At 41.8% G+C, this 16055-nt stretch overlaps 2 protein-coding genes and 1 pseudogene across 4 annotated transcripts; all 3 read right to left on the reverse strand.

The window, feature by feature from the left end:
* Positions 1 to 1079: 1079 nt before the first annotated feature.
* Positions 1080 to 2922, reverse strand: LOC311135329 (synaptotagmin 1-like; annotated as a pseudogene). Its single transcript, XR_014615407.1, has 4 exons — positions 2893 to 2922; positions 2755 to 2799; positions 2472 to 2583; positions 1080 to 2327 (listed from the first exon to the last, which is right to left on the reverse strand). The product of XR_014615407.1 is annotated as a synaptotagmin 1-like (transcript).
* Positions 2923 to 4762: 1840 nt separating this feature from the next.
* Positions 4763 to 7945, reverse strand: LOC311135249 (C-signal). 2 transcript variants are annotated; one of them, XM_084169190.1, is made up of 6 exons: positions 7562 to 7945; positions 6525 to 6576; positions 6244 to 6431; positions 5982 to 6140; positions 5773 to 5883; positions 4763 to 5598 (listed from the first exon to the last, which is right to left on the reverse strand). In XM_084169190.1, the coding sequence occupies exons 1-6, from the start codon at positions 7706 to 7708 to the stop codon at positions 5485 to 5487; spliced, it is 771 nt and encodes a 256-aa protein (XP_084025316.1). In that variant the 5' UTR covers positions 7709 to 7945; the 3' UTR covers positions 4763 to 5484. The 2 variants fall into 2 exon arrangements, with proteins under 2 accessions (XP_084025316.1, XP_084025317.1); XM_084169191.1 differs by having other exon boundaries at positions 6370 to 6431; positions 7562 to 7800.
* Positions 7946 to 9626: 1681 nt separating this feature from the next.
* LOC311134457 (aspartate aminotransferase, mitochondrial-like) lies at positions 9627 to 14763 on the reverse strand. The gene is made up of 10 exons (XM_084168139.1): positions 14618 to 14763; positions 13422 to 13578; positions 13104 to 13232; positions 12951 to 13010; positions 12450 to 12611; positions 12220 to 12324; positions 11961 to 12111; positions 11680 to 11845; positions 11434 to 11584; positions 9627 to 11284 (listed from the first exon to the last, which is right to left on the reverse strand). Exons 1-10 carry the CDS (start codon positions 14695 to 14697, stop codon positions 11162 to 11164), a joined length of 1284 nt encoding a protein of 427 aa, XP_084024265.1. The 5' UTR covers positions 14698 to 14763; the 3' UTR covers positions 9627 to 11161.
* Between the last annotated feature and the right edge of the window lie 1292 nt (positions 14764 to 16055).

The following is a 16055-nucleotide window of genomic DNA, read 5'->3' on the forward strand; positions in this document are numbered from 1 at the left end:
AGGTCCTGGATGGCAGGAAGCTTGGCCCCAGTGATGTACTGGGCCATACGCACTACCATCTGTAGCGCATTGCGGTCGGATGCCAAGCAGTTGCCATACCAAGCGGTGATGCAACCGGTCAGGATGCTCTCGATGGTGCAGCTGACCATACCTCAGCAATTTACACAAAAAATTACCAGAAAGGTGAGATTTTGGAGATCTTGGAGTATGCAGTATTACTAGTTATTGTTTATGGCCCTCTGATGATAAATAATTACTTTTGGTTATTACGTAGACTACACTTTCGATTACATTTAGTTACATTTAAGAGGTTTTAAAAAGCATTATGGCTGTGTGCATATTGTGCATTCCGGTGTGCAAAACCCTTAGTAGATTGGACAGAATCCTCCCACCCCGGCAGGTCACTGACCTGCATAACCCCTGACAGCTGTACTTCATTAAGAGTGTGGACACTGGACAGTAATTGCATGTAGACTGCAGCCCCTCTAAAGGCATGGCTGTAAATCCCTTCCATCTCAAGGTCTCTAAGTTTATTTTCTCAGGCCTCAGCTTGTTCACATTAGGAGGTAGTGGGCAGGGGGGTGGAAGCCAGCTAGAGCTAACAGCACATTGGCCTGGAAAAGGGGTGGGCACTGCCTGGGAATGGCCTTGAGAGGGTGAGATGCAAGCTGCCCACTAATCTCACATCAGCAGCTCACAGTGTTGGGAGAGGTTTTGTAGTGTTTTATTTTGTGATTGGGGAAGCACATGTTTTGGGGTTGCGGTCTGAACTCAGAGAACTCTCTTCTGTTTTTGCATTTTTCAAACATGTGAAACATGTCTAATTCTATATATTTTTAACTAAGATAGTTAGACAAACTACTCTAACTTGATTGATTGCCTGAAATAGCTTGGTAGCTGGTTATGAGGTTGGGAACTTTTCTAGCTGGCTAGCTAAAGCCAACTTCATAAAATTGCTAGGCGGCTATTATTACAGAGAAACAAAACAGTTTTGTTTTATTTATTCATCAAGAAGGCATCAATAGGCTATATAGCTTGATCAAATTAATTTACAAACATACTCCTGCCCATCACCGGCAGCTAAAATCAAATCAAATGCTGTGTGTGTCACTCTACACTCTCTCTCCACTGGGCACACACTGGTTGTTTCAACGTCATTTCAATTAAATTACATTGAATCAACGTGGAATAGATGTTGAATTGACGTCTGTGCCCAGTGAGTCTCCTCCTCCACTGACGATACTGCACGCACTATCTAGCATCCTGCCTAAGCATCTCTTTGCCTCGTGCAGCTTGGAAGGAACAACTTACTAGGGAGAATGGGGGGGATGGGGGCTATTCTTTGCCTGGTCCAGTAAGTGTGCCCCCTCCGCAAAATACAGATGACAGATCTTTTTATAAATAATTATGATAAAACGTGGGCTGAAAATGTAGTTTAGTAATTAATTTAACATCTAAAATAAAATAAAAAAACATGACAAATCTGAGGGAGCATGTGCCTTTGTGCCCCCTATGGCCATGACGCCACTGTCTGCACAATTGATTACATTCTGTTTATTTGTACTATATGTATGTTGATGGTTTCTAGAAGAAATGGAAGTACCTTGAAAGTGCCTAAACTGCTCGTGGGAGTCCGACTTCAGAGCTGAGATTGTATAAATATGCAAATGTTTTTACTCAACCTCTTTGCCCATAGATTTCTTCAAGAAATGAACTACTGAGTGTAAGTGCCCTCTAGTGTTCCTAAAAGGGGGGGTGCAGTGCAACGTTAAATAGGTAGCCTACTGATAATACTTATATTATTCACAGGTGATCAGGCACTGCTCATACCAAGTGAGCAGCTGGAATTTATGATTTATCCACAGAATTTCAATATAATAGTCTATATTTCACAGAGAAGTGATATCAGTTGTGAGAAATAGCTTGAAAAATCCCTTGTAATCCCGGTCCTCCACACACTTCCAATATGCTGTGCATCACAAGAACATAGTCAAAGTAGGTGGACTGGCCTGGCTAGCCTCAGCTTAACAGCTGATGCCACTTTGCTATTGGCTGACGAAATTATCGCATCATCAAACTCCAGTGTTCATCCTCTGAGCTCTTTCCCTTTCCAAAGGTGACCAGGCCAACCTGGCGTTTGGATGACTTCTTGGCTGCATGGATCTTGTACACAGAGACCACAATGCAGCACTCCCTGATCTGTGGGTCTGGCAGCGTGAACATCATGACTTTGTTGAAGACGGTCACTTCCCACCAGGTCTTAACAGTGGACTACTGATGCCGCAGCTTGAACTGGTTGCAGAGGACACTGATCTTGGCATACAGTGCTGTGAACAGAGTCAACAGAACTAGAACAATAAAATGGTAACTTTTTTAAACACTCACCAATCAATCCTACCTTTATCTACAACGCAACAGTATGCAACTTCAGCTCAATAATGAGTTTATCGCACAAGAAAAGTGCCATTTACCTTTATTTTTTTTACTTGGCTGAGGCGGTGCCCTGATTTTCAGCAGACCAACCTCTAGCCTCTGGAGGGTGTGGAGATACTTCAGAAGGAGAAGCACCTCTCCAACCAGGTCCTGGAAATTATAATAATATATTACTAAAGTCAAGACAGTACACAGAAAGGATTTATATAATTATTATCCTATAGATCCAGATAGTGTATCACCCACCTTCTGTGGTGTCTATAGGTCCTCGAGGACATCAAGAGGATATGAGATTTCCATATCGCACAGATGAACTCTGACCTCTCCCAGGATCCTATGCCTGGAGAATTTATCAAAGTCTCTAACCTGCGGAAAAGAGGGAAATATGTTGGTAATCTGATCTAATTAGCTAGTCAATGTAACACCAAACAAATTCAAATAATTATCTCAGTTATGTACCTCAAACCTGACGGTGATGTGAGGGAACATAATTACAAATCATTTGTAGACTGCAATTTGACCGCAATAATCCCAAACAGATATAATATTTCACTAAAACATAATAATTTCAAATCTTGCTTAAATTTGTATACGATCACATGTATCTCTCTATTATGCGTGGGAATACTTGGGAACAGACTTCCAAAATTAAAATAACTTGGAGCTGATTTCACAGTCTTTTATGGCCAACAATTATGTATTTATTTTTGCTCAGACAATTCGGTCCACAGGCCGCCAGTTGGGGAACCCTGTTATAGCGAGACAACATTATTTAGTTAGTGTTGCTGTATAACAACTCTGTCATAACAGTCATAACAAGCAAATTACACTGAACAAAAATATAAACGCAACATGTAAAGTGTTGGTCCCATGTTTTATCAAAAATGTTCTGCACAAATTTGTTTACATCCCTGTTAGTGAGCATTTCTCCTTTGCCAAGATAATCCATCCACCTGACAGGTGTGGCATATCAAGAAGCTGATTAAACAGCATGATCATTACACATGTGCACCTTGTGCTGGGGACAATAAAAGGCCACTTTAAAATGTGCAGTTTTGTCACACAACACAATGCCACAGATGAGCGTGGGAGTGTGCAATTGAAATGCTGACTGCAGGAATGTCCACCAGAGCTGTTGCCAGAGAATGTAAAGTTCATTTCTCTTCCATAAGCTGCCTCCAACGTCATTTTAGAAAATGTGGCAGTATGTCCAACTGGCTTCACAAACGCAGACCACGTGCAACCACGCCAGCCCAGGACCTCCACATCGGGCTTCTTCACCTGCGGCATTGTCTGAGTGGGGGTGGGGGCAGTGCTGAGGAGTCTTTCTATCTGTCTGAAAAACTCATTCTGATTGGCTGGGCCTGGCTCCCCAGTGGGTGGGCCTGGCTGCCAAGTGGGTGGGCCTATGCCCTCCAAGGCATAGGCCCACCCGCTGCACTCCTGGGAACGCCATAGATTAGGGCCTAATGTATTTCAATTGACTGATTTCCTTATATGAACTGTAACTCAGTAAAATCTTTGAAATTGTTGTTGCATTTATATTTTGGTTCAGTATTTATTAGAGAAGTAAACTAAATATATATTTCAAAGCAAGTAGCTCCCCAATAGCATGTTATTACACATTATTGACAAATGTATAACAATGAAGTCACCCATATCCTTAATCACTGTATTCTGATCATTCTTTACAATTGCCAGATAGAAATACACAGTGACAAACATAATCTGAGCGATGTACAATTATAATAAAAGACTAAACAGAATGTGAAATAATAATTAATACCTTATGACACAATCCGTCTGTCCCTCTCCTCCATTCACTGTCATCTGTGTGTTTACATCACCATACATTCATTCTCTGGCAGACTGATTCACTGATCATTACAATACCTGACTATCCATCACCTGGTTAAACAGGTCTGATTAGTTTTTAATGATGTTCCAAGACTGCCTTGTCTTATTAACTTCCTCCAAAAGCAGCCTTGACATTTGAAGCAATTCCATTCCGGCTCATTTTTCCACCAGCACGATTTGCAAAGCAACTGCTAGGTGAGGTTTATCACATGTAGTACCCAAATAGCCACCAGATTAATTAGATAGTATGCAAATAAAACAGGGTTGAATTGTTTCAGCAGTCACCTAGCAGTGTTTGGATGTTTGAGTGATCATATATAATTGACTTCTGAATTGAAAATCTCTTAATAGTGTTTGTTTTGTGCGGAGACATGCAGTTCTCTGAGATAACTAGAGCAAAGCAAAAGCATTCCTAACATGAGAGAAGAGAGAGAGAAGGTTTTTAAAATATCCACCCACTTCCTTGTTCCTCAACATTTTTGTGCACAACTTTTATTTCAGCTAACATCAGACAAACTCCTACTATGCGTCATAGGGGATAACACAGGGGATAAATGTTATTTTCCAGGATACTGCATGTTACTATATTTTCTAAAGACACAAATAAATACTCTCCATTACTATTGTGTAATAAGACCAAACGTTTAATTGGAAAAGAGAGCAGTAAAATGCATCATCCTTTCAGACGTAACAGTGGGATATTTCCTCATAATAACATAAGGAAGTGCCAGAACACTCACTGCTCAGCAATTAAACAATTTAATTGAATATCCTCTTATAGGTTTACAAATAAGTCTCATGGGAAGATACTTATCTAAAGCTGAAAGAAGGGCTTTCTTCAAAGACAAACAAAACGGTCCACTATTATACACAAAAATGTATGCACGCATGACTGTAAGTCGCTTTGGATAAAAGCGTCTGCTAAATGGCATATTATATTATTATTTGCTTCCTCGCCACTTCAACCTGTTGCACATAGGCCTACTGAACAATTAACTTGCCTCGTTTAAATAATATAGGCTAGGCATATAGTGTCAGTGTTACAGCAAATAAAACTTCATGTCATATAGAACATTACATGATGCATTTGTCATTTAAAACTGCTATTTAGGTAGTACATTCAACTTTGCAAAGTCAAAGCATAAACATGTGCAAAGCAACAACTTTATAAAATCATCCATGGTGATATTCCAATCACCAGGGTAGTGGCTCCCCAGTGTAGTGTAGAAATGACCCATGATCCTTTTCAGTCAATCCACCAATTACTGACAACACAGATAATATGCTCTCCTCTGGACTCAAAGGTGCCTGGAGGCAAAGGGGAAATTATAATGAGTATTAATTATCAATGTCTCCCTAAAAAACTACTATTTATTCTCATGGGGCTATTACTAAAATAAACAAGTACGGATGTGGGGACAGATATTGTGATGCTGTGTGCATTACGTTGTCTCTGCTGAGAAGAGGAGAATAGAGGCTTACCTCTGGTCCACCCATGTCAGTGCGTACCCAGCCAGGGTGGAGGCCCATACACAGGATGCCATCAGCCTCCAGATCCACTGCCATGCATCGGGTCACCATGTTCAGGGCACTCTGTCAAAACTTGTTGTCAGAGCCATGTCACTTATGTTATATCTGCTTGACACTTGTCCACATTTATCAGGTTGTCAAATGACCAACAATATACATACCTTGGATGTTCTGTAAGGATACCACTTGATGTTGTTGGCCCGGTCACCCCAGTTGAGCTCGACTGACCCTAACAAGGAAGCAATGTTGATGACTGCAGCTCTATGGATGCCCATCCCTGTGCCTTTGACAGCTGCCCTCTTCAACAGGGGTAGGAGAGCCTGGCAGAGATACAGAATGTGAGAACATTTCTATTTCTCTCATGCAGGTGGACTATCATGTTGTATTTTTGTTTATGTAAAGATTAAAATTAACAAATTAAACCTTAGTGATCATAAGGGGGGCAACAGAGTTGGTGTGGAAGTTCTCCAACATCTTCTCAGCCGTGACGGTCTCAAAATTGGCGACAACATTGATTCCAGCATTGTTGATTAGACAATTGAGGCCCACCTCCTGAACAAGCAGGTCAACGTCTTGTGCAGCTTTCTCTATGCTCTCCTGACTGACAACATCTGGAGAGGAGGCAAAGTCAAGAACAAAACAATATGATTTTTTTTATAGCATTATATCATGCATACAAAAGTTATTGATTTAATTATTCTTACCAAGCGTTATTATATGGATATTTTGATGTTTTTCAGCTAGTTTCTGCAGTTCCTGCAAAACAGAGAATTACTTCACACAACTACATTGCAAGTCTGATGTGCAGATATGCATGCACCAGTGACATGGGTTAGACCAGCCTGGTCTCAGACTAGACATAACATAGTACATCCGGGACACTCAAATAAGTATGATATGTTACATAAAACAGAAGGTTACTTAACGCAAAAACACAGTAAGGTTATTAGTCCGGGTGGATGGATTGGTGTATAAGATGAACGTCTAGCAATTGGGTTGCATGTTCGAATCTCATCGCGGACCACTTTTGCATTTTAGCAACTACTTACTACTTTTTAGCTACTTTGCAACTACTGACCATGTTAGCTAACCCTTTAACCTTACTTAGCATGTTAGCTAACCCTTCCCTAGCCTAACTCCTAGCACTAACTTTAACCGCTAACATTAGCTAGGCTAGGGGTTAAGGTTAGGGTTAAAGTAACGCGAACGTCTAGCAACCCAATGGTTGCGTGTTCGAATCTCATCATGGACCATTTTAGCATTTTAGCTATGCAGGAGCAACTACTTACTACTTTTTAGCTACTTTACACCTACGTAGCATGTTAGCTAAACCTTCCCCTAACCTTAACCCTTTAACCCCTAACCTCCAGCCAGCTAACGTTAGCCATTTAGCCAACGAATTGTAATTCGTAACATATCATACGAAATGGATGATTGACATCCACAAACATCCCATGTGAACCGTTACATATCATATTAATTGACTTGTCCCAGATTTACATTTACTATGCTAAGTCTACCCCTGAGTCCAGGTTGGTTAGACATGGGTATTTGCTGTTTGAGAAAGTATGAGCAAACGTTAGCCTACATCAAAATGTTATAAAATATTGAGAATATGCATAATTATTTATATGACAGACCTTACATGAAGTCCACCAACCCCTATAAAAGAACACTGCAGCCTAGGCTACGCTCAAAACACAGCACAAGATGTATAACATTTCCGCATGGGTTTATTTACCTGGGCCCCGCTCGGATTTCTGGCCGTGGCAATAATTTTGTCCGGAGCAGAGCTCCCTGCCACCAGACTTTCCACTACTTGCAGACCGAGGCCTCGGCTGGCTCCTGTCACCATTACCGTTCGGCAATTTTTAAAAGCTCTATTCATGGTTATTATGAGAAGTTACGAGTTGTTGTGTGCTATTTTTTCGTATCTACTGTAGTGAGTAATCATACCATGATTTACTGCAGTGGCTTAGCCTAGTCACACGATTTAAAGGCCCAGTGCTGTCATAAACGTAATTTTCCTGTGTTTTATATATTTCCACACTATGAGGTTCGAATAATACAGTGAAATTGTCAAAATTATGATAATGCCCTTTTAGTGTTAGAGCTGTTTGAAAAGACCTCATGAAATTTCAGCCTGTTTTGGTGGGATGGAGTTTTGGCCTGCCTGGTGATATCAAATTAGTTAATAGACCAATAAGAAAGAGAGTTCCAAACCTCTGTGTGCCAATAACAGCTAGCTTTCAGTTTTCCCCTCCCCTCCCTATATATATATATGAAGGCTGCTGAGGGGAAGGGGAGGAAGGCTCATAATAATGTCTGGAACGGCGCAAATGTATTTCATAACTTCCCGAGTGGCGCAGTGGTCTAAGGCATTTGTGGCTGTGCCACTAGAGATCCTGGTTCGAATCCAGGCTCTGTCGTAGCCGGGGCAGCGCACAATTGGCCCAGCGTCGTCCAGGGTAGGGGAGGCCGGCAGGGATGTCCAGGGTAGGGGATGTCCTGCAGGGATGTACCTCAGTTGGTAGAGCATGGTGTTTGCAACGCCAGGGTTGTGGGTTTGATTCCCACGGGGGGCCAGTATGAAAAAATAAGTAAAATAATGTATGCACTCACTAACTGTAAGTTGCTCTGGATAAGAGCGTCTACTAAAATGTAAAATGATACCATTCCACAAATTCTGCTCCAGCCCGTTACCATGAGCCTGTCCTCCCCAATTAACGTGCCACCAACCTCCTGCATTTGGAAAGTATTCAGACCCCTTCACTTTTTCCACATTTTGTTAGGTTACATCCTTATTCTAAAATGTATTTAAATATTTTTTCCCCTCATCAATCTACACACAATACCCCATAATGACAAAGTGAAAACAGGTTTATAGAAATTTTTGCAAAAAATAAATAAATAAATAAATAAATAAATACCTTGTTTACATAAGTATTCAGACACTTTGCTATGAGACTCGAAATTAAGCCCAGGTGCATCCTGTTTCCATTGATCATCCTTGAGATGTTTACACAACTTGATTGGAGTCCACCTGTCATAAATTAAATTGATTGGACATGATTTGGAAAGGCACACACCTGTCTATATAAGGTCCCACAGTTGACAGTGCATGTCAGAGCAAAAACCAAGCCAAGAGGTCGAAGGAATTGTCCGTAGAGCGCAGAGCTGGGGAAAGGTACCAAAATATTTCTGCAGCATTGAAGGTCCCAAGAACACAGTAGCCTCCATCATTCTTAAATGGAAGAAGTTTGGAACCACCAAGACTCTTCCTTGAGCTGGCCGCCCGGCCAAACTGAGCAATCGGGGGAGAAGGGCCTTGGTCAGGGAGGTGACCAAGAAGCCGATGGTCACTCTGACAGAGCTCCAGAGTTCCTCTGTGGAGATGGGAGAACCTTCCAGAAGGACAACCATCTCTGCAGCAGCACTCCACCAATCAGGCCTTTATTGTAAAAAAGCCAGACGGAAGCCACTCCTCAGTAAAAGGCACATGACAGTCCACTTGGTGATTCTCTGGTCTGATGAAACCGAGATTGAACTCTTTAGACAGAATGCCAAGCGTCACTTTGAAAGTTACCAGTAAAATACCCTCCCTTTGCAACCCTACTCCAGGTATTTCTACCTGACGTTTCCAGTGTTCTGCAAGCGCTGAAGAGAGTATCCGTATGTCGGCAGGTTGTAGGCTACAGGCCTTTCATTAATGAAAACATAATTTTTGCACCTTATCCTTTCCCCGCTACAGTTGACATTTTTTTGTAGTTGAATCATTGCTCAAAATTAAGAAACTGACATTTACAAACTGTGCAACCATCTTTATTTTTGTGACAATAACACTGGTCGGACATAATGAAATGAAGCTGACTCAAATCTGAGAAACTCAGATTACAGTACACATAAATCATGAACAGATTATTTCAGAGAATTGAGTACCATTCAAAAGAACGTCAGTTTAATTTATGTATGAAACAAACTAGATAGTGACGTTGGGCAGAAAAAGATTACCGTTACAGTAGTTAAAAACTGTGTCTAATTGGAACAAGCAGACTCCTCCACCAAAATAAAGGAGTTCCAACTCCTGGGACCACAGGGTGCCAGAGTTCTGCAACCTCAACAGAACAGGTGATTGAAAGGGTAAAACTTCTGACATGCTTTAGAATGTTTGGGTCCCTGCAATCCATAATCTACAAGGTGGAACCCACCATTAATCTTTCACAACACAAAGTAAAAAGTCTGCTAAATGGCATATTATATATTATATTATAAAAACCATAAGTCTGAATTTCAAGCCAGTGCTTGGCTTTGAGGGCAAGTGCGTGTTACAGGTTGCCTGGACTCTGCTTTCCATGGCCCATCAGAAATGTACACCACTCAAAGTCAGAGGGCATCTTAAGGTGCATTACATTTGACTTTCAATGATGGTGAAGCACGAGGGGGCATGTTTACAAGGCAATGTGCAAGCAGCAAAACTCCCTTTATGCTCCTGAAATTGAGTCAAAACAGTTCATACAGTATACAGCCCATAGATATAAAACAGTTATATTCAATTCTATGGTACAGCATTAGTGGGAGATGTGGTAGTGGATTGGTAGACTGGTCATCCGTTACAATAAATTACAACAGCAAAATAACATCCTTAGCACACATTGTGGCCAGTTGATAATCACAATCAGTGACTCCATGCAGCACATATCATCCCTCATAAAACAAGTTCCATGACTCCACTAGCATCACCTAGACAGGTTCCACTGACAAAGTTGATACCAAGTTTTGCAGCACCTGATATATTTTTTGAAAGATACTTCGTAAGTTAATAATTAATAATTCAGAGACACATATTTCAATACAATTACCTGAAATAATTTCCTTAATCCTTATTACTTTGGTGTTCCATGTTACACCCAACAGTTGAGCACAGTTCTTATAGAGACAAGGTGTGTTCAAACTAAGTGAGAGGACTTGCTGCAATATAGACAACATGATTCTAAACTTGTGCTTTCATTGGGAAGTGTGATCTATAAGATATTTTGATGTCTGAGGGGGGTCAAAAAAGATTCAAGAATTCCTTGATTTATTTTCCAGGGAACCCACAATGTTTCCAGGGGACTCAATTAAAAGCCTAGTTACAGATGGTCCAACATACAGTATCTAGACAATGCCAACAGAAAATGACAACAGAAATAACACCATGGTATCTTCTTACTTTTGAGTCTTTCCCTAAAGGAAAGCTGAGGAGAGAGTTAATTTACATAAGGATTTTTATTTTTCTTGTCTGACGCTAACGCCCCTCTCTGTCCTCTGGTGGTGACTACGGTGTGACTCCTGGTCGACCATCTCACTTGGTCACTGCATGGATACCTTGTGCAAGATAACCCACGTTGCCAGAGGTGACACCAGCCATGGAGATACGCCCATCCTTTGTCATGTAGACGGAAAACTCCTTCGTAAGGCGCTCCACCTGCACAAGTTGAAATACAGTTATACTCATGACTCTCATCTGATACTTATAGTATAGCCAATGTTTCATCTGATGATTCCTTTACAAGTAGGTGACCTGATGGAAATCACATACTATAGTATGAGACCATGTAGAGACAGTTACTCTACCTGTTCAGGTTTCAGCCCTGTGAAGCAGAACATGCCAATCTGGTCGACGACGTGCTTCCAGTTCCGAGTGGAGCCCTCCTTCTTCAGGTTGGCCACCAACAGTTCCCTCATTGTGATGATGCGGTTGGCCATGCCATGCACCTCCCTCAGCCTAGGGAGAGAACAGTCGTGACTCAACTGGGCCCATATTTATTAGGTTGGCTGTGAGACAATTGAAGTATGACACTGTGGATGGCTGTTACTCACCACTCTTTGTACAGATCTGGTGTATTGAGGATGGTGGCAGCGATGCGTGCCCCATTCATGGGAGGGTTGGAGTAGATGGGCCGAATTAGGATCTTCAGCTGGGACTCCACACGCTTGGCCTCCTCAGCATCCTTACACACAACAGTGAAGCCCCCAACACGCTCACCTGAGGACATAGCACACCACCACACAAGGTATGTTGCTTAGATTAAATAAAAAATATTTGGGTTTTTCCCCCAACATTATACTCAAACATGACCAGTGTGATTATCATTACTCACCATAGAGACCCATGTTCTTAGCAAACGACTGAGAAAGCACAATGTTGTGGCCTTGCTCAATAAAATAACGTACAGCCCAGGCATCACGGTCAATATCACCACTGGCAAAGCCCTGGTAGGCCATGTCAAAGAACACCAGGAGGTTCCTTTTCTGGAATAATGAAAATTATAAGAGAACTTGTTATATATTTTGGCCTGGTTGGTGGATCGAATGAGGTGTCAGAGGGCAACTGAGAACTTTATATTCAGCTGTGTTTACCTTCACCAGGTCAGCAATCTCCTTCCACTGTTCTAGCCGAGGGTCCACTCCTGTGGGGTTGTGGGCACAGGCATGAAGCATGATGACACTCTTCTCAGGGATTTTCTGAATAAGAGGAAACAATACAAACAATTCCATCTATAATACATGGACATACAATTATCTAGCAGTTTATTGTACTTTCTCTACACATTGACATGGGGAGATTAGGCTTCTGTGCCATGTCTTACAGAGATGTCATTCAGAGCTCCCTGGAAGTCAAAGCCACAGGTCTTTGGGTCATAGTAGGTGTATGCCTTCAGTTGCATCCCAGCATCTCTGAAGATGGGTGTATGGTTCCCCCAGGAGGGCTTGGGCAGATACACATCCCTGGCTCCTGTATGGAAACGGGACTGAGGGACGGGTGCAGGAACGAAGAGAGTGGGGAAAATAATAGACGTTCATTAATAAGCTTGTGCAGATGCAAAGTTTGGTAACAGAATTACAGCACAAACAGCACAAACCGTCATTCTGTTACCAAATTTTGCATCTGCACTGTTCTTCAAGTAAATGTGTTTTTGTACAATATTCTGTGGAAATTGTTAAAAGTAGTTATTGTGCATAGAGTTTAACTTCGCAATCATTGTTTTTTGTTTAACATACATTTTAAAGTGAAAAATCTGAGTCTCAGCATCACTATGTTACCATGGAACTACCCATCTGTAAAAAGGCAAAAGGAACAGGGCTCTTACCAGGAAGTTGGCTCCGATTCTCAAGGACCCAGTTCCAGAAATAGTTTGGACAGTGATGTTCTGTGAACAGGGAATAAACAACAAACCGTCAAAATAAGGCTTCTAAATCTGTGCTGTGGAATCAGGATGTCTGAGGTTCCGGGAAAGATTTACCCTGCCACTCTTGATAACCTCATTGTCGTCTCCCAAAGCCAGCTTGGCGCATGCCTTGGTAAAGTCCCCCAGACCGCCAATAGCCAGGTATTCTTTGTCCAGCTTCTTTGCAGCAATCTGAGCTTCAGCCTAAGTATACACAGGGTCAAAGTCAAGCCAAGGTTTTTAGTAAAGTTGTTCTCAGTGTCAAGGTGATTATAGACAGCTAGGCTGACGTCTGTTTAACTTCTAGTCTCTTGTGAAAGTCTGGAGTTTCTCATGTTATGATGGATATAATTAAATTAGTTATCATAAACATCAAGCAGTGATTGAACACACCTTGCGAACACAGCTGAGGACATATGGCTTGCCCTGGTCATCACGGTATGCTCCTACACCCAGGTTCATCTTCTTGGGGTTGGTGTCACGCTTGTAGGCCTCCGACACCCCCAGGATTGGGTCAGGGGGACCCATCTGCACCTCGGACCACCATGAGCTGAAACAGTCAGGGAGGGAGATTGAGACACGCAGTAGAATATATTTACTGTCTACTTCACAGAGTTGCATCAACTCGATTTACATCCAATTAAATTGTCTGATACCTTTGCACTAAGCAGGATTCAATCCAAATTAGGTGGTAATCCCCTAACAATCTCAACTTGAGATTGTGTGCTTTCACACACAAGAATACTCATACTGGATAGCTTGTGCATCAACAACCAACCACTAATGTTGCAAGGATGACATTCAGTAATCCTGCAATATTTCTGTCCATAGGCCTACATCATTTATTGCATCAATTAAACTTAATTTCATGGGCCTAGCTAGCTATCTTTCAGTGGGCAGCTAGTCATCAGCAGTACAGTAATGAAACATGCTTGACCAGTCATGTGGAGGGGGAACATCACTAGCTAGCATGGCCAGCCAACTAGCTTCTAGCTACATGGAATACAAGCTAGCTCGCTAGTGTTTTGTGACTTTAGCACAGTCATATATAAATATTTGTGTGTAGCAAGCTAACAAGGCAGGTTTCAACTCCTCCAAGTTCTTGCTCTTTTGCCAGCACTACTATAAATCATAAGAAAGAATATGAAGTATTGACAGCTAACCAGTTAACTTACCTGCCAAAACACATCACTGGATCCATTCCTAGTTACCTTGACAACGTTAGCTTTAAGTTTAGCCAGCCACTGAACAACCTTGGTTTGTTTGAGGTTGCAAATGCCAACCAGCCTCACAAGGCTAATGAAATCCGGTATCTAGCTACATCATTGACTAGCTAGATGCTTGGACTAACATAGTAACTACATGGACATGGCTGTGAAAACTAGCTAGCTGTTCATATGTCTTGAGTTGGCTAACTAGTAGCCTGCTCCCTTTGAGGGGAAAGTCAATGGGTCGTCTGCTAGCTAGCTAGAACTAGTATGCTTGCCAGCTCTACACTAGTTGTCTATCTTATGGTTGTCAGCCTAGCTAGCTAGCTGACTAGTCAATAAAACAACAATAAAGCAGTACTCTAAGAGCAGAATATGTACCTGGCACGAATAGAGAGGACACCCAATGGAGGGTGAACGCCGACGGTAGAAATGATCTTGCTAGATTTCAACAGGGCCATTGCTGATACTCGAGACGACACGCACGGGAAACTGTCTCCTGAGTTCTCCCACACTGGACTAGCTAGCTGAAGTCGCTGTCAAAAGCAGCACACCACCACATGCTCAGCAGCGCAGAACGGTCTCATAGACTAGACGTAATATAGTAAACGTAAATCCGGAACATTCAAATGAGGATGATATATTGTATGTTACGTTTGGTATGGTTAAATAATACAATCCAGGTTTCCATCCAACCTTTTTATGCGAGTAAAGTAAATGTTGGATAAAAAATGTAATGACAGGCCTGATGGAAATAGAACATCTTTCGGTAAACTGTCGACAAAACAAAATATGCTAGATAATGTGGGATCTTTTTGTATCTGTAAAATTAATTATGCGAGAAATGTTGGTGGAAATGGTTTAATGCGCAGATATTGATATAATAACCATCATTTTAAAGTTAACTTGGAGTCATGTGATGACATGTTGTGGGGTCCTCCGACTACGACTCATTGGGAAAGCATGCATTATGCCATGTTCAAAACAACTGGGAAATCGGAACATGGAACTGGGAAATTGCCGACTTCCGACTTCAGCGCATTCAAAACAACTGGGAATAATAAAAAATAGCTCTGACTGGGAAAATGTGTTTTGAAAGGTCATCTTACTCGGAATCCATGGCGGGAACTCATGCCTCTTTCTGGAGCTCCGGCTTTCTGACCTGAAGATTACTGAGGTCATGATTCAACCTCATTTTTTTCAGAGTTCCCAGTTCCACCTCTGGCCTGCTAGCCCCCCTACCTCTACGGAAGCACAGTTCCCGCTCAGCCCAGTCAAAGCTATTCGCTGCTCTGGCACCCCAATGGTGGAACAAGCTCCCCCACGACGCCAGGACAGCGGAGTCACTGACCACCTTCCGGAGACACTTGAAACCCTACCTCTTTAAGGAATACCTGGAATAGTATAATAGTAATCATTCTACCCACCCTTTACTACCACTGTCTTTTGTCTAAACTAACACCTGACTTATTTCACCTGCTAGAACTGACTTGTTTAAAGAAATGTACTTATTGTGATCAAGATGTAGTTGTCCCTGATTGCACTGACTTTGCTCACAGCTGCTTGTTTGAAGAAGTGTACTTACTGTGATCAAGATGTGGTTGTCCCACTGGCTATCCTAAGTTGAATGCACCAATTTGTAAGTCGCTCTGGATAAGAGCGTCTGCTAAATGACTTAAATGTTAAATGTTGTTGAAAGCACCATTAGGCTACAGATGAAATAAATTACAGATGAACTTCACAGGTTGGTGAAAGTGCAAGGTGATTAGCTTGACGCTCCTTTCCAATAAATATTGAGGGTCTTATTCTGGTGGCATGA

Source organism: Coregonus lavaretus (genome assembly GCF_964263955.1).
Source record: "Coregonus lavaretus genome assembly, chromosome: 9".
In the NCBI taxonomy this organism is placed as follows: Eukaryota; Metazoa; Chordata; class Actinopteri; order Salmoniformes; family Salmonidae; genus Coregonus; species Coregonus lavaretus.

Coding starts and splice junctions, on each gene's coding strand:
- LOC311134457 (XM_084168139.1), bottom strand. CDS start 14,697: ATGGCCCTGTTGAAATCTAGCAAGATCATTTCTACCGTCGGCGTTCAC. Junction 13,579..14,617: donor GTCCTCTCTATTCGTGCCAG/GTACATATTCTG, acceptor TGACTGTTTCAG/CTCATGGTGGTCCGAGGTGC. Junction 11,585..11,679: donor CCAGATCTGTACAAAGAGTG/GTGAGTAACAGC, acceptor TTCTCTCCCTAG/GCTGAGGGAGGTGCATGGCA.
- LOC311135249 (XM_084169190.1), bottom strand. CDS start 7,708: ATGAATAGAGCTTTTAAAAATTGCCGAACGGTAATGGTGACAGGAGCC. Junction 6,141..6,243: donor CCCCCCTTATGATCACTAAG/GTTTAATTTGTT, acceptor TATCTCTGCCAG/GCTCTCCTACCCCTGTTGAA. Junction 5,599..5,772: donor CTGACATGGGTGGACCAGAG/GTAAGCCTCTAT, acceptor CTTTGCCTCCAG/GCACCTTTGAGTCCAGAGGA.